The 22,154-nt window shown below is 43.3% G+C and overlaps 1 protein-coding gene across 2 annotated transcripts in view; it reads left to right on the forward strand.

Annotated features, from left to right (window-relative positions):
• Nucleotides 1-608: 608 nt before the first annotated feature.
• TCERG1L (transcription elongation regulator 1 like) overlaps nt 609-22,154 on the forward strand; it is a 449,140-nt gene continuing 427,594 nt past the window's right edge. For both annotated transcript variants that reach the window (XM_033943432.1, XM_033943433.1), the window contains exons 1-2: nt 609-1,028; nt 3,802-3,945. In XM_033943432.1, coding sequence (XP_033799323.1) covers nt 759-1,028; nt 3,802-3,945 — 414 coding nt within the window. In that variant the 5' untranslated portion in view covers nt 609-758. The remainder of the gene's footprint in view (nt 1,029-3,801; nt 3,946-22,154) is intronic.

The raw sequence follows: 22,154 nt of genomic DNA on the forward strand, positions 1-22,154 counted from the left end.
ACTTTTTGTGCATTTTTATTTGCCCAGAATATTGCAGTAAGGTGATTCCAGTTTGTGCATTTTTATTTGCCCAGAATATTGCAGTAAGGTGATTCCAGTTTGTGCATTTTTATTTGCTCAGAATATTGCAGTAAGATGATTCCAGATCTTCATTTTTTTTAAGTCAAGGTCCTTACAAGCCAATTTCCAGAATAACAATGAAACTTTCGATAGGGTTTTATAGTAGCAGCACTTTCCAAATAAATAATGGACAAGGTCTGCAAACTCACATCGTTAATTAAATATATCGTGCAATATAAACGTTTTTACGTTGGATTTGGATTAATTTTGTTATTATTTGCATTAGGTATGTCAGCATCAAATGACTAGCTTGTCTTACTGTAGGCAGTTTCCGAGGTCCTCGGGTGTCCCGCGAATCGCACGAGCTCCGCCGCGCGCCGCTTCTCCAGTCTCTTGACGTCAGCACGGGAGCGGCTGCAGGGTGTGAGGGATCCGGCTAGGCTAGGGGGGATGCGCTCAATGACAGGGGAGGGGGGGGGATTGCTACGCCTGGAGGAGGGGGAGGAGCCTGTGGCAGTCCAGCCCAGCACTCTGGAGAGGGGTTTTGGGCAGCCCGTGTGTGCTGCCTGTGCCGGGCTGCTCCAATCTTCCGCCCACCGGAGCCCGGGGAGGATCCTGCAGAGGAGAACCACGGATCCATCCCTCTTCACTGGGAGGAAGACGTACTAAGTGGTCGGCTCTGCAGTATACAATGTAGAATGCTCCCTGTTCCGAGGTTCAAGCGGCAGCCCGTCCCCTGGCAGATGAACGCTGATCCACCTCCTTGGATTTGGATGGTGCCAGCCGCCTCAGGTCTTTTTCGGATAGGTGGGCTGCCCCCTCCTTTGGTCGTGTCTTCTCCGCGTCCACCTCCTTTGCTCCAGGGTGTTCCTGGCTGGCAAGTTCCCTGTGATCCTTTCCTGCCTTTGCTCTCAGTGCCCTCTGCACCAGATCCTGTTCTGCATCAATATCCTTTGCCAAATGGACAGGTAAACTGAGCTCACCTCCTTCTGAGCCTTTCATGCATATTTTTTTGATAACCTTGCAAGAAAATATTACAGGAATTCAAAGACGCGGTTTAGCGACTGGCAGGTCTCATTTCCCCACCTTTCAGTAGTCTGTTCAGGGTTTCAGAACTGCGTGGAAGAAGAAACCCCGGGATCTGAAGAAGTTTATCCCCCTCCTGCTCAGCATTTCCTGCAACATCTGCCGCGTTTGTTCTGAAGTTAGCCCTTAGGACTAGGGACACAGACATAGTTTGCTCACTAAAGAATTCCGTACAGTACTTTGCAGCTAAGATTCAGCTGCAGTATAAATAATTACTGTGGAGACGGATGGGTTTGGTCTCCCTTTTCTGCTGGAAATTACAGAATGATTCCCCCCCTCCCCTAAATATGCTGACAGGTTGGGGCATTTCAAAGATTTAGATTGATTGCAGTGCTCTTTAGTTGGTTTTCTCAGAGAAATGGCACAAGGAAATGTGCTTGACGGGAGCCCAGTTTAGAAGAAACAGAGAGGCTGAACAATCTTCCTGATCTGAGAGGAGGGATGTCAGTGATTAGGCTGGGCAGGAAACATTCCTTCTCGTTTTCTTCTGCATGCTGCCACACCATATTTTGAACTCATTATCAACGATTAAATAAAGACTATCAGTCACGTTTAGTTCACTTAGCAAAACACACCAAACAAAGATGAATCGTATTAAATCGGTTTCCCTTTCTAAAGTCAATGGAAAATTGCATCCTTATATCAACATACTGGAAAAACCAAAAGTTTTTTTTTTTTTAAACGAAATGTTAGTATTAAAAATAGTCTCTTTCGATAGACGCTCTTGCAATGTTTTTTTTGTTTTGGTTTTTTTTTCATTGTCATGTCAGGAAGCTTCCACTAGAGGTATATATTGTCAAAGAACTCGACTTTTCTTTTTTCAAATCTGCAAGAGAATAGCGTGCAATGAATGAAAGCAAATATGCTCAAAGAATTTGGGCTTATAGCAGTTGTATATTAAAATGCTTTGATCCCTGCGAATGAAAAAAAAAAAAACGAATTGCAGGAAATTTAAAAGTATAATTATATCGAAACCAATCTTCCTGTAGGACGCTTTTTTCATATTTTATATATACAGTATAAAGATCATTTTTTAAATCCTGTTAACAATTCAGATATCTCTTAGTAACATTTCTTTTCTTGTTGATTTATTAGTAAGCTTTTCAGTTCAGCTGTTTTAGAAACTGAATCAAGACATCTTTTGAATTTGTCTGGTGTTTTTTTTTTTTTTCTTTTCTAGCCTGCTTTGAGTTCATTGCCCTGTGCTCTGTTGTATTTGGCTAACAGTTTATTTTCTTTCTTTTTTTATTCCTACTTAATATTTGGTCTAGAAGTGTCACTATTTTGAACCCTAGTAGTAGCCATTATATCACACAATATTGACAAGGTCACAAACTATGCCTGAAATTAGAGGTGACATGAATAGTACATACACGTCTATAGGAAACAAGAGATTGTGGCTACTGTTCTTTGCTCTTTCTTCCCTTATAGTTTACTGTTCTGTAGCTAATATTTCGCTTCAAGTGTAGAACTGAGCTCTCCCACTAGAGACATAACAATTCACTCCTGAATTTTTTTTATGGTTTGTTTACAGAATCGTTAGTTTACATATAAAACACGTATACTATTTGGATGAATATTCACATTGAACTGATCGTAACCTTGAATATCTATGTCACGAGATTAGTCATTACCATAAAGATATTTATTTATTTATTTTAGTGCAGTGTCTGCATGAAGAGTAGGTTATTATAGCTACTGAACAGGACCCATGGCCCACTACCCAAAACACTCTTTAAACTATAGGCAGTTTTGGGTTATAACTCATGTGCAGTCTGAGGGCTAGACATGGAATGAATCACAATGACGGAGCACGAGAAAGAAAAAGAGGCATTCGTATGATTTTGTATGCACCCAGAATTACTAGACACACTGTAACAAATAGGATATAAGAACAAATCATTAGTCTTGTCAAGAGCGCAAGAGAAAACAGGATAAACAAAGCAATAGATTGCGCAAAGCCGACATGCATGTAGCGTCTACTGAATTTGGAGGAAATCTTATGAATGCAATTATTCTTTTTCCTCTGTCGCGCTGATTCACTGCAAGTTCACCCTTTAGATCCCTTGAGAAGCTCCCATCCCAGAGATTTTTTTTTATTTTTTTTTGCCAACACACGAACGGGGCTTTGAATGCTTGTCTAATTATTTGTTTCACATTCGACTAATTGCAGAAAACATTTTTAGGCGGTACGTTTCGGCAAACTCGGACCTGAAGGCATTTCAAAGCGGGAGTAACAAGTTGTGGCATATTTATCGTGGTGTGTGAAGTCAGCCCAACATTCGCATAAAAAAAATATGCCAAACGCATTCGGCTGCACCTGAAATATTCATTCATTGGGGAGAAAGGGAGGGAAAGCTGATCTTACATAAATCAAAGATAATGCCTCCCTCATAAATAGACCCCAAACAGATAGGGTGCCACAAAAGTAAATATTTGTGATTTTCATAGAGTAATAAGAGAAAGCACTCAGCAGCTGTGTCAGTGAGGAAGGAGATGTGGATGCTGTGATCCTGACACAAATTGATGACTGTCAGCAAAAAAAACAATAAAGCACGTCCCAGAAGAGAGATTTTTTTGCATATTTGTCATTTTTGAATGCTATGAGCTTTTCCCATCACAAGTTAACGAGTATGTTTTAACTTCCCGTTTCAGTGGGTTTTTGGAGTTCACTCTCCCGTTATTGGATTTTCACCATCATGTGTGGAATTTGTTCCAGTGTTCCCACATAACTTCACATCTACTCTTCCACCTCATCTTAGCAAATGCTGGGTGGAAAAGAAGAAACCTAATTGCAAGGTAATCTTAATAATTCAACTGTATTAATATTTTATTGTGGTTTCTGCTAGAATTATTTTTTTGTACTCAAGGAGTCCAGTTGCATTTTGAATGAAGCATTATGCTTAACAGTGCCAGGCTGGTGGTAATGCCCATCAGCAATAGAAGTGATATTTTAGGAAATAGATTTAAAAAACAAGTTTAGTTATTGCATTTTTTTTCTTAACCCTGAACAAAAACTGATAAGCTGTAAAGAGATTTCTTATTTTCACATAATTAGTAGGGCTGAAGGAAGTTTAGAAATTTTAATCACGATTACTCCTGATTAATATGCAAGATATTTTTAAAGAAAATATGACAAACATTAAACACAATACAATTCTGAAATTGAGAATAAACCTCTTGTTTATTTAATTTTCTCTCTATCTTTCATCTACTACCTAGTCCAGTGTCTCGCAAACTTTGTCAAGCCACGACACTCTAAACGTAGCAGCTCGAGGCATCCAGAAGGGCGCGGATATCAATGTGAAGACATCACATCGATGTCCACTCATGTGCGAAGGCACTTCATATGGGCCCTGAGCTGTCAGTGTTGAGGGGGGGGGGGAGGGTGCTGGAAGGGAAGATTCATGGAGAGAAGGAGAGGCACTGGCACCAGCTGACTGCCTACAGGATGTGCCTTTCGCCGTGAGGGGCACATCCTATAGGCCAGAAGTGTCAAATGTCGGTCCTTGAGGGCCGCAATCCAGTCAGGTTTTCAGGATTTCCCCAATGAATATGCATGAGATCTGTTAGCACACAATGAAAGCAGTGCATGCAAATAGATCTCAAGCATATTCATTGGGGAAATCTTGAAAACATGACTGGATTACGACCCTCAAGGACCGACATTTGACACCTCTGTAATAGGCATCAACCAGCGCCGGCACCTCTCCTCTTTCCTGGTGTCTTGCGGCACACCTGAAATCTCGGGTGGCACACAATTTGCGATACACTGACCTAGTCCCTCATTTCCTTCCTCTGTATGCAACTGCTCCATCCTGATCTTTCCTTTCGCTTCCCTTCCATTTTCTTTTCTTTCCACTCACCCCTCATGCCCAGTATTTCTCTCCCTCACTTTGTGAATCCTGTTTCCCTCCTCTCTTCACAGGCTCCTCACTGGATCTCTCTTCCTCCCCACCTCCTCCTTGAGTCAATATCTCTCTCCTTCCTTGCTTTCCATCCTCCCTCGATACAGCACTTTTTTCCCTCCTTTCCCCCTGAGTCCAGTGCTTCTTTTCTATCTCCTTGCCCTATCCACAATACAACATCGCTCTCACTCCTTGTTCACAATTCCAGTGTTTATTTCCCTCTCCATGTCCCCTCATGTAGCACTTCTCTCCCTCTTTGCCCCCCAAGCCCAGAGCTTCTTTCCCTCTTCTTGCCCTCCCCATGCAGTACCTCTCTCTCTCCTTGCCCCTTCAGTGCAGCAATTCTCTCCTTCCTTGTACCCCCTCCCTCTAATGGAGCAACTTTCTCCCTTCTTGCTTCCATGGATTACCTGGGCTTCTGCTCCTGCGTCAGGACCTTCCACTTCTCCAGGTCTGAAAGGGGCTGCGGCGTCACCATCAGTGTGTGTATGCTGCCACTAGCTGTGCCTGACCCAGAAACAGAAAGTTACATCAAGCTCTGATGCAACTTCCTGTTTCTGGGTCAGACAAAACCAGCGGCAGCACGTACACGCTGATGCTGACACTGATTCCACAACCTCTTTCATACCTGGTGAGGCAGTGGGTTACAACACAGAAGCAGAAGACAAGTTAATCACGTTAATCATGCTTAAATATTTTAATCAATGTTAAAAAAATTAAACATAAGAACATAAGCAATGCCTCTGCTGGGTCAGACCTGAGGTCCATCGTGCCCAGCAGTCCGCTCACGCGGCGGCCCAACAGGTCCAGGACCTGCGTAGTAATCCTCTATCTATACCCCTCTATCCCCTTTTCCAACAGGAAATTGTCCAATCCTTTCTTAAACCCCAGTACCGTACTCTGCCCTATTACATCCTCTGGAAGCGCATTCCAGGTGTCCACCACCCGCTGAGTAAAGAAAAACTTCCTAGCATTTGTTTTGAATCTATCCCCTTCCAATTTTTCCGAATGCCCTCTTGTTCTAATATGTTTTGAAAATTTGAAGAATCTATCTCTCTCTACTTTCTCTATGTCCTTCATGATCTTGTAGGTCTCTATCATGTCTCCTCTGAGTCTCCGCTTTTCCAGGGAGAAGAGCTCCAGCTTCTCCAATCTTTCAGTGTATGAAAGGTTTTCCATGCCCTTAATCATTCGTGTCGCTCTTCTCTGGACCCTCTCAAGTATTGCCATATCCTTCTTAAGGTACGGTGACCAATACTGAACACAGTACTCCAGATGCGGGCGCACCATTGCCCGATACAACGGCAGGATGACTTCTTTTGTTCTGGTCGTAATACCATTTTTAATAATACCCAACATTCTGTTTGCCTTCTTCGCGGCTGCTGCGCATTGCGCCGTTGACTTCATTGTTGTATCCAGCAGTACACCCAAATCTCTTTCAAGGTTACTTCCCTCTAATACTAATCCCCCCATTTGGTAGCTGAACATCGGGTTCTTTCTCCCTATATGCATTTCCCTACATTGAATTTCATCTGCCATTTATTCGCCCACTCCTCCAGTTTGCTTAGGTCCCTTTGTAGGTCCTCACACTCTTCCATAGTTCTAACCCTTCTACAGAGTTTAGTGTCATCTGCAAATTTTATAACTTCACATTTCGTCCCCATTTCCAGGTCATTAATAAATACATTGAACAGCAACGGTTCAAGTACAGACCCCTGCGGAACTCCGCTCGTGACTTTCCTCCAGCCCGAGTAGTGACCCTTCACTCCAACACTCTGTCTCCTGCCTGCCAACCAGTGTTTGACCCATCTGTGTACGTCCCCTTCCACCCCGTGGTTTCACAGCTTCCTAAGTAACCGCTCATGGGGTACCTTGTCAAAGGCCTTTTGGAAGTCAAGGTAAATGATGTCTACAGGTTCCACTTTGTCCAACTGGCTGTTTACCCCCTCAAAGAAGTGCAGTAAGTTTGTTTGGCATGATCTTCCCTTGCAGAAGCCATGTTGGCTCGCTTTCATCAGCCCATATTTTTTGATGTGCTCACAGATGCTGTCCTTTATCAGTGCTTCTACCATCTTGCCTGGAACCGATGTCAAACTTACCGGCCTATAGTTTCCCGGGTCTCCTCTTGATCCCTTTTTAAAGATAGGTGTAACATTTGCTATCTTCCAGTCCTCCGGAATCTCTCCAGTTTTCAAGGATAGGTTGCAAACTCGTTGGAGTATTCCCGCTATCTCATTTCTTAGTTCTTTTAGTACCCTAGGGTGGATTCCATCCGGGCCTGGTGATTTGTCGCTTTTCAATCTATCTATCTGTTGGAGGACATCCTCATGGCTCACCTCTATTGCTGACAGTTTTTCTTCTTGATCACCATGGAAGATCACGTCGGGTTCCGGTACACTGGATGTGTCCTCGCTTGTGAAGACTGACGAGAAGAATTTGTTTAACCTGTCAGCTACCTCTTTTTGCTCCTTTATCACTCCCTTTTTATCTCCATCATCCAACGGTCCTACTTCCTCCCTCGCTGGTTTCTTCCCCTTAACATATCTGAAGAATGATTTGAAGTTTTTTGCCTCCCTGGCCAGTCTCTCTTCGTATTCTCTTTTCGCTCTCCTAACCACTTGATGACATTCTCTTTGGCATTTCCTGTGTTCATTCCAGTTTTCCCCAGTTTGGTCCTTTTTCCATTTCCGGAATGATTTTTTCTTGTCTCCTATCGCTTTCTTCACCTCATTGTTTATCCATGCGGGGTCTTATGTTCGTTTTTTTTTGCACCCTTTTCTAAATCTGGGGATGTACATATGTTGTGCTTCTTGCACTGTGCCCTTGAATAAAGACCAGGCTTGCTCTACAGTTTCTGTTTTCCTTGAGCTGTTTCTAAGTTTTTTTCTTACCATTGCTCTCATAGCATCATAGTTCCCTTTCTTGAAGTTGAACGTTGTCACTGTGGTTCTTTTCCCTTTTGTTGTACTTACTCCTAATTTGTACTGGATCATGTTGTGATCACTGTTTCCTAGTGGCCCTACTACTTCCACTTCTTTTGCAGGTCCCCCTATTCCGTTGAGGATTAGGTCAAGAGTGGCATATCCTCTTGTTGGTTCCTTGACAAGCTGATCCATAAAGCAGTCCCTCACAGCCTCTAAGAATTCTGTTTCCCTCGCACAGTTTGAGTTTCCAATATTCCAGTTTATCCCGGGGTAGTTAAAATCTCCCATTACTGTCACATTCCTGTTGTTGCCTTCCCGCCTCAATTCTGCTGCCAGATCTTTGTCGTTTGCTTCCATTTGTCCAGGTGGACGATAGTATAGACCCAATCTTATGTCAAGGCCACCTTTTCCTGGTAATTTGACCCATAATGACTCCAGTCCTTCCGCCTTTGGTTCTATATCCACTCCGGATGAGGGAATGGTGTCTTTTATGTATAGTGCTATTCCTCCACCCTTCTTGTTGGTCCTGTCTCTTCTATAGAGTTTGTACCCTGGCAGCACTACGTCCCATTGGTTATCCTCGTTCCACCATGTTTCCGTGATTCCAATGATGTCTAGGTTTTCTTTTATGGCTATGGCTTCTAATTCTCCCATTTTGGACTTTAGGCTCCTTGCATTAGCGTACAAGCAATTTATGTCCTGGTCTTTTCTTTTCTCTGCTGGTTTTACATGTGTTTTGCTCCCCACACCATCCCCTATTTGGGCTGCCAGTCCCTCATTTCTGTTCCTTTCTTCCTCATTTTTTGGTGTATCTTTTTCGTCTGCAACCTGATTTCCTGATCTCTCCTGTTCCTCTAATTTTATCTGTTTGTCCTTTTTGCTGGTCAACAGCTTCTGTTGTTCGTCTCTTGCCTGTTCCCAGCATTTTTCCCGCTCAGTATCTTCTTTGGATACTCTTGTCCGAACCGTCGATGTCAGGTCAACTATCGGCTTTCCCCTTCTAAAGCCTGCTCAATTCCTCTCTTGACTTTGTTTGCTAGCAGTCTCGTTCCTGCCTTGCTCAGGTGTAGTCCGTCCCTCCTGAAGAGCTTGTTCTTCCCCCAAAAAGTTGTCCAGTTCTTTACAAAAAGGAATCCTTCTTCTTCGCACCATCTCCTCAACCATGCGTTTATTGCTTGTAGCTCGGTCTGCCTCTTCACGTCTGCCCTCGGTACTGGCAGAATCTCTGAGAAAGCTATCTTCTGTGTCCTCAGCTTCAGTTTCACCTTATTAATGTGCTAAATTTATAGCAATAATAATTATTTTTCATCTATTGCATACTCTATAATTGTCATATAAATAAAATACAATCTAAACCTAAGAATATGAGCTCTCTGAGGCATGGGAAGGTATCTGTATAGAGTGCAGTATAGAGGTCCTGTCATGTAAAATAGCCAGTCATTTTATATAAATGGTGATATCTATCTATCTATCTATCTATGGTATTTTTCCTATATATATATATGGTGCTATATACTGTATAGATATAGATAGGGAATTAGAAAAGAGGGGCTGATGCCGAAAACTTTCCACACTGGTTTCAGCATGGGTATTAACTCACATGGAAAATCTGATCATATACTGCATTTAAATGTATTTTAATGTGGTAATTACCCATTCCACAGCCAAGCAATAAAGAAAGAAAGAAAGAAAGAAAGTGTTTTAGATCTACAGCTAATGTGGGAAACTTTTCACCAGGTCCAGGACAGTGTAGAAGGATTGAATGAAAGGAGTAATAACCAGATTCTCAAAAATTGGCATTAAATAACGACGAGGTGCTGTCACAGGCGTTCTTGTAGTGATTTCAAAAATTTCAGCCATTCTCAAAAAATCACTCATGCAAATGAGGTCGAAAGACAGTAGCGAATATTTTCTAAATTTGCATGTGCATGTGATAGCAATGTGCACAAGTGCAGAATAAAGACAAAAAAGTTTAAAATAAAATAAAAACAACAAAAAATCAAGCCGCAAGTAACCCTCTCCCACCACCAAACAACACACCCCAGGCAGTGGGAGAGATGCCCACACTCTCCTGCCACCATGCTACACTCCTCCCCATGCCTCTGAGGACCTCCACCCTCTCCTCTTACCTTTCTTTAGATGGCTGGCTAGAGGGATGCCTACTCCCTCCAGCCAGCTGATCCGCCTCTTCAAAATAGACCTTCCTCTCCCTAGTACATCCTGGTGCATCTGATTGACCCAAGTTGTTTAAGACCCCTCCTATGGGAAAGGGCTTTATGCGTCTGGGCCAATCAGAGTTTTAGGCCCCTCCCCTGATCAGCGAGGAGTCTCTGATTGGTCCGGATGCCTAAGGCCCCACCCATAGGAAGGGCTTTAAACAACCTGGGCCAATTAGAGCCTAAGGCCCCTCCCCAGTGCATCTGGGGAGGGACTTGAGGCTCTGATTGGTTCAGATTGTTTAAAGCCCCTCCCATAGGAGGGACCTTAACCAATCTGGGCCAATAAGATCCTCAGGCTCCTCCCCAGTGCATCCCAAGATGCACCAAGGAGGGGAAGGCCCATTTTGAAGAGGCAGGCCAGCTGGCTGGAGTAGACATCCCTCTGGCCAGCCATCTAAAGAAAGTTAAGGGGGATTGGGTGGGGTCATAGGAGGCATAGGTGTGTGTGTAGTGTGGCAGTGGGAGAGCCAAGGAGGGTTGGGGGTTGTGTCTTTTGGTGGTGGGAGAGAGTGGGCATCTCTCCCGCTGCCGAGGGGCGCTATAATGCACACACTCAAGTGTGCTTTTATTACTCCTATAAAAAAAAAAACCTGTAATTTTTATTTTTTGTCATTAGCCACAGTCAAAATACACACTTTTAACAGTGCTGGCATTGTACTGTCACTCCCAGACCAGTTGCTGATTTTTGTTGTTAAAAGCTGACACCACTCTTGAAGAATGTCTTAGCGATGTTTAAGAATCCATCGGAGTACTTGTTTGAATACTGAAAAGTCCATTTGCATGACAATGTCAGAGACTGTTAGAAAACTCACAAAAGACCACCAGAAGCAGCAGCGAGGTGAAGAGGAGCAGCGGAGCAGAAGCAGCCGGTGGGGAGAAGCTGGGAAGAGCCAGTAAAGGCAGAAAAGTGATACCAGCGGCTGCGGAGAGGAGCGGTTAGCGGCAAGAGGAAGCTCCGCCCACCCCCTCCGCATCATCAGCGTCATCGCCCCGACTCCCCCTTAACAGGAAGGGAGCCAGGGCGCGAAGGCCACTGCAGCTGCGAGGTGAAGAGGAGCAGCGGAGCAGAAGCAGCCGGTGGGGAGAAGCCGGGAAGAGCCTGTAAAGGCAGAAAAGTGATACCAGTGGCGGCGGAGAGGAGCGGGTAGCGGCGAGAGGAAGCTCCGCCCACCCACTCCACATCATCAGCGTCATCGCCCTGACTCCCCCTTAACAGGAAGGGAGCCAACGGCGCGCGGCCATTCGGCGTGCGGCGAAGGCGAGCGGCAAAGGCGCTCGCCTTAGCGAGAGCGCCTTTGCGAAGGAGCCTTTGCGAAGGAGCCAGGAATTTAGGTCGCCCAAAAGAAAGACCAAAAGTGTAAGTTACAAGTCTTTCTTACCTAGCCACACAACAGGGAACACTTCTTGCACACCACACACCTAGAACAAGCACTCACCTAAAACACAGCAGCACAAGCAGACTCGCTACTAACAGGAAGACAACAGAAAGTCGGGTCACACACAACCGACAGAAACAGAAGGGTCACAGACACCTCAGAAAGGAAGAAGGGAAGTGATCACCCACGATACCCAGAAGATGGGCTTTCCAGTCTTCTGCACTGGCTGCAATATGTATGACTACCTCCCCTCGGGGACTAGGGCATACGTTTGCAGTCGGTGCAGAGAGCTGGATAGCCTGAAACAACAAGTTCGTATGCTGGAGCGAACAGTGAGAGAACTAGAAGAACTCCTCACCTTTAAAGAAGAACCCAGCAAACAGGAGAAGTTGCTTGAGACGGCCAGTGCCAGTGCCAGCGAAGAGATCGAGGAACTTGAGAAATTCATCGAGGAAGCTCACCAGCAACATGTGGAGGTCCCAGGGTTGGAGAGCTGTACCCGAACCACCCAAGAAGAAGGCCAAGGTGAGATGGGCGGAGATATCGCTGCAACTGATGAAGAGTCAGAAGCGGAGGTTGGGGATGTGTCACAGAAGAAAGAAGACGTGACCTACACCATGGATGTGGACTTACGACCCCCAAGAAACCCTCGAATAGAGAAGATAGGGATCATCGTTGGAGATTCCATTATACGAAATGTAGACAGCCACATCGCAGGAGGAAGAGAAGACAGGCTGGTCACCTGCCTGCCCGGAGCAAGAGTGAAGGATGTGGCCGGCAGGATGATCAAGATCATAGACAGCGCAGGAGGGGATGACACTGCTGTACTTATCCACGTGGGAACCAACGATATGAGCGGACGGAAGTATGATAGGGAGGAAATGAAGAACCAGCTCCGCTCACTCGGAAGAAAACTGTAGGTCAGGGAGGTGACAGTGGCATTTTCTGAGATCCTCCCGGTACCGAGAACAGATGCGAAGAGGCAAGATGAACTGCGAGAAATCAACGCCTGGATGAGACGATGGTGCGAGGAAGAAGGCTTTGACTTCGTGCGCAACTAGACAGCGTTCTGGGGAAGGAGCAGGTAATATAGGAAGGATGGACTACACCTCACCAAAGAAGGGGCGAGAATATTGGCTGGAAACATGAAGAAGGTCATTCAGAAGACTTTAAACTGAAGATCAGGGGAGAGCGGACAGTCGACAACTGGTCGATGGCCCGGACAGCAGGCACTAAGGACATCCGCCCAGATAAAGGGGAAGAACTTGCAGCAAATGAGGGAGACAACAATGGAGCGCAAATAGAAGCCGTGAAAGACACAATAGGGACTGTGAAGCCCAGAAAGTCCAAGAAGGCAGCACAAAGGGAGCTTAAATGTATGTACATGAATGCCAGAAGCCTAAGAAATAAAATGGGGGAGTTGGAGACACTAGCAAGATGCGAAGAAATAGATATCATTGGCATAACAGAAACATGGTGGAATGAGGAAAACGAATGGGATACAGTACTGCAGGGATACAAGCTTTACAAAAGAGACAGAACAGGACAGAAAGGGGGAGGCATTGCCCTATATGTCCAGGAAGGAATAGAATCTACTGGAGTAGGGAAGGCGGAGGAGAAAAAGAAACTGGAGTCCCTCTGGGTAAAAATCCCCAGACAGAACGGAGCAGACACAAAAATAGGTCTCTACTATCGACCTCCAGGTCAGACGGAGGAAACAGACTCTGAGATGATAGAAGAAATAAGACATGAATGTAGGACGGGCAATGTAACGATCATGGGAGACTTCAATTTCCCAGGAATAGACTGGAACCTAGTAAATTCAAGCTGCGGCAGGGAGATAAAGTTCCTGGAAATGGTGGGTGACTGCTTCCTGGAACAAATGGTAGGAGAATCGACAAGAGGAAACGCCACCTTGGATTTGGTCCTAAATGGCATAACTGGGCAAACAAAAGAAGTAGAAGTCACGGTCCCGCTGGGGACGAGCGATCACAGTATGATCTACTTTAAACTCGACATCGGAAAGGGGAAGCGAACCAAGACCCTAACCACAACCTTTAACTTTAAAAAAGGAAGATATGACAACATGAGAGCCATGGTAAGAAAACGGATCAAAAAAAGGATAGCTGAAATCGAAACGGTAGAGCAAGCATGGTCCCTACTAAAAAATACTATCACCGAAGCACAGAATCTATACATTCCGCAGATAACCAAAGGAAGGAAAACTAAAGCCAAAAGAGAACCAGCTTGGCTAACCAAAGAGGTGAAGGACGCAGTTAGGGAAAAGAAGGACTCTTTTAAAAAATGGAAACGCGAGAATACAACCGAGGCTTGGAACAGTCACAAAGACGACCAGAAGAAGTGCCACAAGGCGGTGAGAGAAGCCAAAAGGGCCTATGAGGAAAAGATAGCCAAAGAGGCCAAAAACTTCAAACCCTTTTTTAGATATGTTAAGGGGAAAAAACCTGCAAAGGAGACAGTAGGCCCTCTCGATGACCAAGGAAGAAAAGGATACATCAAAGAAGACAAACAGATTGCAGACAGATTAAATTCCTTCTTTGCTTCTGTCTTTACCAAGGAGGATGCCACTTCAATACCTGAAACAGTGAAAGTTTTCAAGGGAGAAATAGAGGAGAGCCTCACCACAGTGAAGGTGGATCTGGACCAGATATACTATCAGATTGACAAATCCCCTGGCCCAGATGGAATTCACCCGAGAGTATTAAAGGAACTAAAGGTGGAAATCGGAGAACTACTGCAATCCCTCGCTAACATGTCAATTAGAACCGGACGGATACCAGAAGACTGGAAGATAGCGAACGTCATCCCAATCTTCAAAAAAGGATCAAGGGGAGAACCGGGAAATTATAGACCTGTGAGTCTCACATCGGTCTCTGGGAAAATGGTTGAGGCTTTGATTAAAGACAGCATAGTACAGCATCTAGATAACCATGACCTGCTGAAAGGTAGTCAGCATGGCTTCAGGAAAGGAAAGGAAAGTCGTGCTTGACCAACTTACTTCAATTTTTTGAGGAAGTGAACAAACAAGTCGATAGCGGAGAACCGGTAGACGTAATATACTTGGACTTCCAGAAAGCGTTCGACAAAGTACCTCATGCGAGACTTCTCAAAAAACTACAAAGTCATGGAATAGAAGGAGATGTACTAAGATAGATAGGAAAATGGCTGGAAAACAGAAGACAGAGAGTGGGCATAAATGGGAAGTACTCAGACTGGAAAAAAGTAACTAGCGGTGTGCCTCAGGGTTCGGTTCTTGGGCCTATCTTATTCAATATCTTCGTAAATGACCTGGAAGAAGAAACAACCAGTGTTATTGTCAAGTTTGCAGATGACACAAAGCTATGCCGGACAATCAGGTCACAAAAAGACAGCGAGGAACTTCAGAGAGATCTGAAGCAATTTTAGAGATGGGCAGAAAATTGGCAGATGAGTTTTAATGTGGAAAAATGCAAAGTGATGCACCTGGGCAGAAAAAACAAGGAGCATGAGTATAAACTGTTAGGTATAACATTGGGGAAGAGTGAACAAGAAAAAGACTTAGGGGTACTGATAGACAGGACCCTAAAGCCGTCGGCTCAATGCGTAGCGGCGGCAAAGAAAGCTAACAGGATATTAGGCATGATAAAGAAGGGAATCACGAGTACATCAAGGGAGGTCATAATGCTGCTTTATAGAGCAATGGTCAGACCACACTTGGAATACTGTGTCCAACACTGGTCTCCATACCTGAAGAAGGATATAACACTGCTGGAGAAGGTGCAGAGGCGAGCGACGAAGCTAGTAGAAGGTATGGAGAACTTGAGCTACAAGGATCGCCTCAGAAAACTGGGATTATTCACCCTTGAGAAGAGAAGACTGAGAGGGGATCTGATAGAGACTTTTAAATTGCTAAAAGGAATCGACAAAATGGAGCAAGCTCACTCACCAGCAGGGGGAAAGGATGGAGAGCAAGAAATAGCCTTATTCACATTGGCGAATGTGACCCAGACTCGGACCAGAGGTCATGGCCTGAAGCTGAGAGGGGACACGGCCAGGACAAATGTCAGAAAGTTCTGCTTCACACAGCGAGTGGTGAACGCCTGGAACTCTCTCCCAAAAGAGATGGTGGAGGAAACTACCATTCTAGGATTTAAGGAAAAATTGGACGCACATCTTCTTGCAGGACACATTGAGGGATACGAGTGACTAGTGTATGTGTCAGGGTACACCTGGCTGAGCCTCCGCGTGTGCGGATCACCGGACTGGATGGACCCCAGGTCTGATCCGGTGCAGGCATTTCTTATGTTCTTAAGCTATTTTGATAATCTACCGTAATAATGCATGTAGGTTAACCTTGCTGGAACCGGTTTAGCAATTGCATTAAATGCCAATTATGTTTTGAGAATCTAGGCCTGAGTGTTTAGCAGTACCTCATCTCTCCTCCAAACCCTATTACTCTGCCCAAATACCATTATGCATTGCCACCCCTGTTGATCTAGTCAGCACCTTCCCTCCCCTGATCCCCCTTTTTCCTATCCTTAGAAGTCTGGTGGTCCCCTCCCTCTATGACCCAACCTCCTGTTTCTTAACTAAATGCAAATAAATCTCTGGTGTCTAAAGGCACCCTCACAGGTCACCCACCTTAACTTTAAATGTGAAGCAAAAGGGATGTCTACTTGCATCTGCATCTGGTGTCACCATTCTAAAAAATGGTGGTGCCCAGCCCTACATGGTGCATCTTGTCCTGCACAGGCAGACCTGGAGAAGGGAGTGGGGTGGCAGGGTGCCACTAGACTATCAGGGAAGAACATAAACTTTGCCATGCTGGGACAGACCGAAGGTCCATCAAACCAAATATCCTGTATCCAACAGTTGCCAACCCAGGTTCCAAGTACCTACCTAGATCCCAAGCAGTAAAACAGATTTTATGCTGCTTATCCTAGAAATAAGCAATGGATTTCCCCCAAGCCTATGGATTTCTCTTTTAGGAAATTATTCAAACTTTTTTAAAACCCCAATAAGCTTAATTTTACCACATTCTCTGTCAACAAATTCCAGAGTTTAATTACACATTGTGTGAAGAAATATTTTCTCTGGTTTGTTTTAAATCTACTATTTAGTAGCTTCATCACATGCCCCCCCCTAGTCCTAGTATTTTTGGAAAGAGTGAACAAGTGATTTACATCTACCCTTTCCACTCTATAGTAGTTGTTGTTAAGTGCCATCAACTCATGTTCAAGTCCTAGCGACTTGATGAATTGCAAATCTAAAAAGAAATTAGTTTTGTGTTAGTCTGGAAAGGTCTTCCAGCGTCATCCCCATGGCTGTTTTCAATGTGTCCAGCCATCTGATTGCAGGTTGCCTTCGTCACCTGGTTCCTTCGATTTTCCCAAACATGATGTCCTTTTCCAGTGATCTCTCTTTTCTGATGGTGTGACCAAAATAAGATAGTTGTAACATCATCATTTGGGCTTTGAGTGACATATCCAGTTTGATCTCTTCCAGAATCAATTTGTTAGTTCTTCTGGCGGTTCACAGTAGTTCTGCCCAATTCAGGGAAAAATTTCTCGAATCAATTTGATTTGGCCTATTGAATTGATTTTTTGATTCGATTCACTTTTCCTGTCCAATCGAGACATGTTACCCCTCTTTTGAAGGAAGCACACTGGCTTCCCATTACACACCGTATCACTTATAAAACCATTCTGCTCACTTTTAAAATCAGACTTTCTCACCTGCCTTCATACCTAGACAAGCTCCTCATTCCTCAACGCTCAATACGTCTACTGAGGTCAGCCGATCAGAAACTCTTGTCAATTCCTTCTATAAAAGATTTCTTCTACACTAGGAAAATAAACTTCGCAGTAGTAGCTCCAACTTTGTGGAATGCTCTGCCACAGCCACTCCGATCCGAACTCCAACTTGATAAATTTAAGATAAGCCTGAAGACTTTCTTATTTAGCGATGTCTTTTCCTGTGTTTAGATTTTCCCTCTTATATATATATATTTTTTTCTTTTTTTCTTTTCTTCTTTCTTCTTTTTCTTCCCTTTCTTTCATTCTTCGTCTTTTTCTTCTTTTCATATTCAACCAACCGCTTTTATAAAGCGATCCCACCCTATTTGTTTTACCCTCTTCCCTCTCTCTCCTTTCTTCTTTCAACATGTAACTTTCCCCCCATCCTTCCTACTCTCCCTCACATTCAAGTCTGTCTAGTTAATGTCTTTGGTGTGCACTTTTATTATTTTTTTTATATATATATTTATCTTCTTTTTTAAAATTTTTATTGTAAACCGGCCAGATACTTGTTGATGGTCGGTATATTAAAAATCAATAAACGTGAAACTTGAAACTAGACATTTTTTTTTAAATGGCCTGGCATTTTGTAATCTCTTTTCCCACCCCAACCCCTTTGCCCTCTCCAACCCCACGCTGGTGTTGTGATGTAAACAAAACAAACAAGACTTTTTCTCTCTCTGTTAGGTCTTAGCTTGTTAATACCAGCTCTGGCAGGATAAACATTTCAAATCTGACACATTGTAATCACAAAATAGAAAATTATTTTTTCTGCCTTTTGTTGTCTGGTCATCTTATTATTCAAATTATGTTGGTCCCAGGCTCTGTTTTCTGTTTGTTTTCTGTTAACTTGCTCACCAGCGTCTCCTACTCATTTGACGTTTTCATCATTCCTCGTGCTCAACATTCATCTTTTGTCTCTATACCTTCCCTTCCACTGCCATATCCAACATTTCTGTTTCTTTATCATTGTCTACCATCTCTTTCTCTTTCTCTCTCACTCTCCTTACCTTGTGTCCTGGACAAAAACCTCTCTATTCTCCTCCATGCAGCATCTCTCCCTTCCTCCCCTCATTTATCTTGTGCAAAATTTCTTTCTTGCTTCCCATACACCATTTCTCTCTGCCCTCCACACAAAATTAGCAAATTTTGCAAGTTTATTTGTCAAAATTTAAACAATATTTTTGCTAATTATTATTCATATTCCATTTAAAACTGTTAAAATGAAATGTTTTTCTTCTACCTTTGTTGTCTGGATGTTTTATTTTTCCATTGTGTTTCCATGAAATTTTTATTGATTTTATGAAAAAACCAGGATAACAGAGGCACATAGCAGTACAGACAAATACAATGTTACATAAGAGAATATATCAAATACAATCATATCTCAGAAGTTTGCAAGTATTCCAGTAAAGGGGACCAGCAAGAATCAACCGAGCGAAGTTGTCCTTTACATTCATAGAATGCTATTTCATATTTATGATGTTGTAAAACTAAATTCCACCAATGTTGGACATGAAGTAAGTTCGCAGATTTCCAATGAGTTAGAATCAGTTTCTGAGCAAGAATGATTAGTATATCAAACAATTTTCTTTGAGAGTCCAACAAGTCAATATGTATAGAGTGTGATTTAAACATTATTATAGATAAAGATAATTGACAATCTATATGAAACATTGACTTCATTATGGACCATACATCTTGCCAAAAGGAGATTACAAAGGAACATTCAAATATCATATGAATCAATGAACCTTGATCCAGTTTACAGTTCCAACATACATTAGAGGGTGAAAGACCTGCAAGACATATCTTATGAGGGGTCCATAGAGCCTTATGATACAAAAAATACATAGACTGTAATGTACTAGCTGATGATAGAGACCTCATCGATTTAGACCAAAGAAGTGCCCAAGCTTTATTACCTATTTGATGTTCACAATCTTTTTCCCATATACCCATAAGAGTACTATTAGGAAAATTGTCTCGTATTAGGGCCAATTTATATATTTTAGAAGCAGTGTGTCCTGTTGTCAATAGAGCTGAAGAAAGATTAAAGATAGTCGGTAGGTGAGCTGTATTATTTTGAAGAGAAGCATTGTTTGAAATACAATGATGGAGCTGTATCCACTTAAAGTAAGCTGAGGGCGGAAGAGCGAATTTAGTTTGGAGTATGGAGAAAGGAAGTAGTTTAACATTAGTATCTACAATATCTTTTAATAGAAAGATTCCTTTATCTATCCATTCTTTCCATAAGAATGGCTTTTTGTCTATGAGAATATTTGGGTTATACCATAAAGAGGTATATAAAGAAGTAGCGTAAGGGCTCTCCAAAGTTGAATCAAATTCTAAAAGACATTGAATTGTTGATTGTATTAAGGGATATATAGAGGGACTACGTGTGGCTGTAAGATATGCCGAAGGAGGGAGAGGAAACAGCAATTGTTTTTCCACGTCGAGCCAGACTGGTGCGGTAGGATCATGATCAGAAAACCAATGTAAGCCTTGATGAGTAATAAAAGCTTTATGATATGTATAAAAATCAGGAAATAGAACTCCACCATCTTCCTTTTTAAGTTTAAGTTTTTTAAGTGCTATCCTGGGTTGTTTATTTTCCCAGAGGAAGGAAGACAAGAGAGAATCAATCTTCTTGTAAAAAGCTTGAGGAAAAAGACAAGGTATCATAAGTAAAATATAATTTATTTTAGGCATGAACATCATTTTAATTGTTTCCAGACGTCCCCACCATGAAAGAAATAAAGGGTGCCAAGATTGAATTAATGTTCTAACAAGTTGAAACACTTTCTGTATATTAACCTCAATAGTTTCTGAGAGGGACTGAGTAAGCTCGATACCTAGATATTTCAGCTTATTGGAAGCCCAAATTAAGTTATAAGGTTGAACCATAGCTGAAGTGGCATGGATATTTAAAGGAAGAGATTCCGTTTTGTCCTGGTTTAATTTATAGCCTGAGAAGGAAGAGTAACTAACTATAGTATTTAGAAGTTCTGGAATTGAGGTTTCCGGACTAGAGAGATAAAGGAGAACATCATCTGCATAAGCAGAGAGTTTAACTTCAGTAGAGTTGCATGTTACGCCGGATATATTTGAGTTCTTTCCATTGTGTTTCCATTCTTTTTTCTGCTTTCCTGTTGTCTGCTAATTCTTCAAGTGGTTTCTATCCATTTGTCTTTTCTACTCTCTCTTGTCTATTCCCTCACTACATCTGCCTTAGACATATTGATCAGTCCTTTTAGCTCTTTTCTGCCTCTTTCTTACACTTCTCTTCTTTTTCACTTTTCAGCTACCTATCAAATTTCCATCTTCTCTCCCATTTCCCATCTCATTCCTTCCTCATCCCTCCATTCCTTCATCTTCAATGTACCTCCATTACCATATTTCTACCCTCTGTTATATCTATCCATTTCCTTGACACCTTCTCTTCCCCCTCAGGTTTCTACCATTCTCAGCATCTTCCTTCTTCCACTCTTATAGCCCAGTATCTCCTCCCCACCCTCATAGCCTGACATCTTCCTATCTCTTCCCTTCTGCACTCTCCTCCATGGTCCAGCATTTCTCCCACTCTCTTCCCTCACTCCCACTTCCAGGCATCTCTCCATTCTGCTCCTGGATCCAACATTTTCCTCCTTCTCCCCTTCCACCTCTGTATATCTCTTCCTCTCATCTACCCCCATGTCCAACACCTCTCTCTCTGTCTCTCTTCTTTGTGCCCTATGTCAAATCTTTCTATTCCCCCCTCCATTATGTGCAATTTCATCCTATCCCTTCACTATGCATGTCTTTCTCTCCTTCCTCTGTGCCACCATCTTTCCTTCCTCTCACCCTTCCCTCCTCTTGTACCACCAGTTTTCCTTCCTGAAGTTCCTTTCACCTCTTCCCTCCCCCTCTGCCACCAACTTTCTTTCCTCTTACCTCTTCCCTCCCTCTGTACCACCAGCTTTCCTTCCTCTTAATTCTTCCCTCCCTCTGTACTCCAAGGTTTATTTCTTCAGGTCAGGTATCGGCAGTGACTCTCACATGCTGCCTGCCGCTAACCTGGAAGTCTTCACTGTGCCACGGTGAAACTTCCAGGTCAGTGGCAGGCAGCATGTGGGAATTGCTGACTATACCGCATCACAGCTGTCGCGTCAAGATCTCTCCCTTCCATCCCCTGTGTAGCACTTGCCGATTGACACCCCACCCTCCCCCCGTGAGACCTCAATAATTGGGCCTTCTAAAGCAACATCAACGGTGAACAGGCTGCTCACAGCCTGCCTGCTAAGGCTTCCCTCTGTTGCATCATCAATGATGTCATCAGTGACATGGCACAGGGAAGGACCCAGCGGGCAGTCCAAGAGCAACCTGTTCATCACTGTTGCTGTTACTTTAGGAGACCTGGGAGAGACTCACTGAATCAGTGAGTAAGATTTTTGAAGGAAACAAATTGAATTGGTGAATCGATTTGAATTGGTGAATTGGGAAGCACTAGTCCACGGCACGCCTAAAATCCTTCTCCAGCACCAAAACTCGAATTAGTCCATCTTCTTTCTGTCTTATTTCCGTAGTGTCCAGCTTTTGCATCCGTAACTGACCACTGAAAAAATGAGTACGTGGACAAGTCTGATCTTCGTTTGGAATGTTACCTCCTTGCCTTTGAATACTTTGTTGAGAGCCTAATCATTATTTTATATGATATCTCTCTGAGCTGTCTCGTCTCCAAGCTGAAGAGACCTATCTGCTTTAGCCTTTCCTCATAGGAAAGTCATCCCATTCTTTTTATCATTTT

This window comes from Geotrypetes seraphini, chromosome 4 (genome assembly GCF_902459505.1).
Source record: "Geotrypetes seraphini chromosome 4, aGeoSer1.1, whole genome shotgun sequence".
NCBI classification, from domain to species: Eukaryota; Metazoa; Chordata; class Amphibia; order Gymnophiona; family Dermophiidae; genus Geotrypetes; species Geotrypetes seraphini.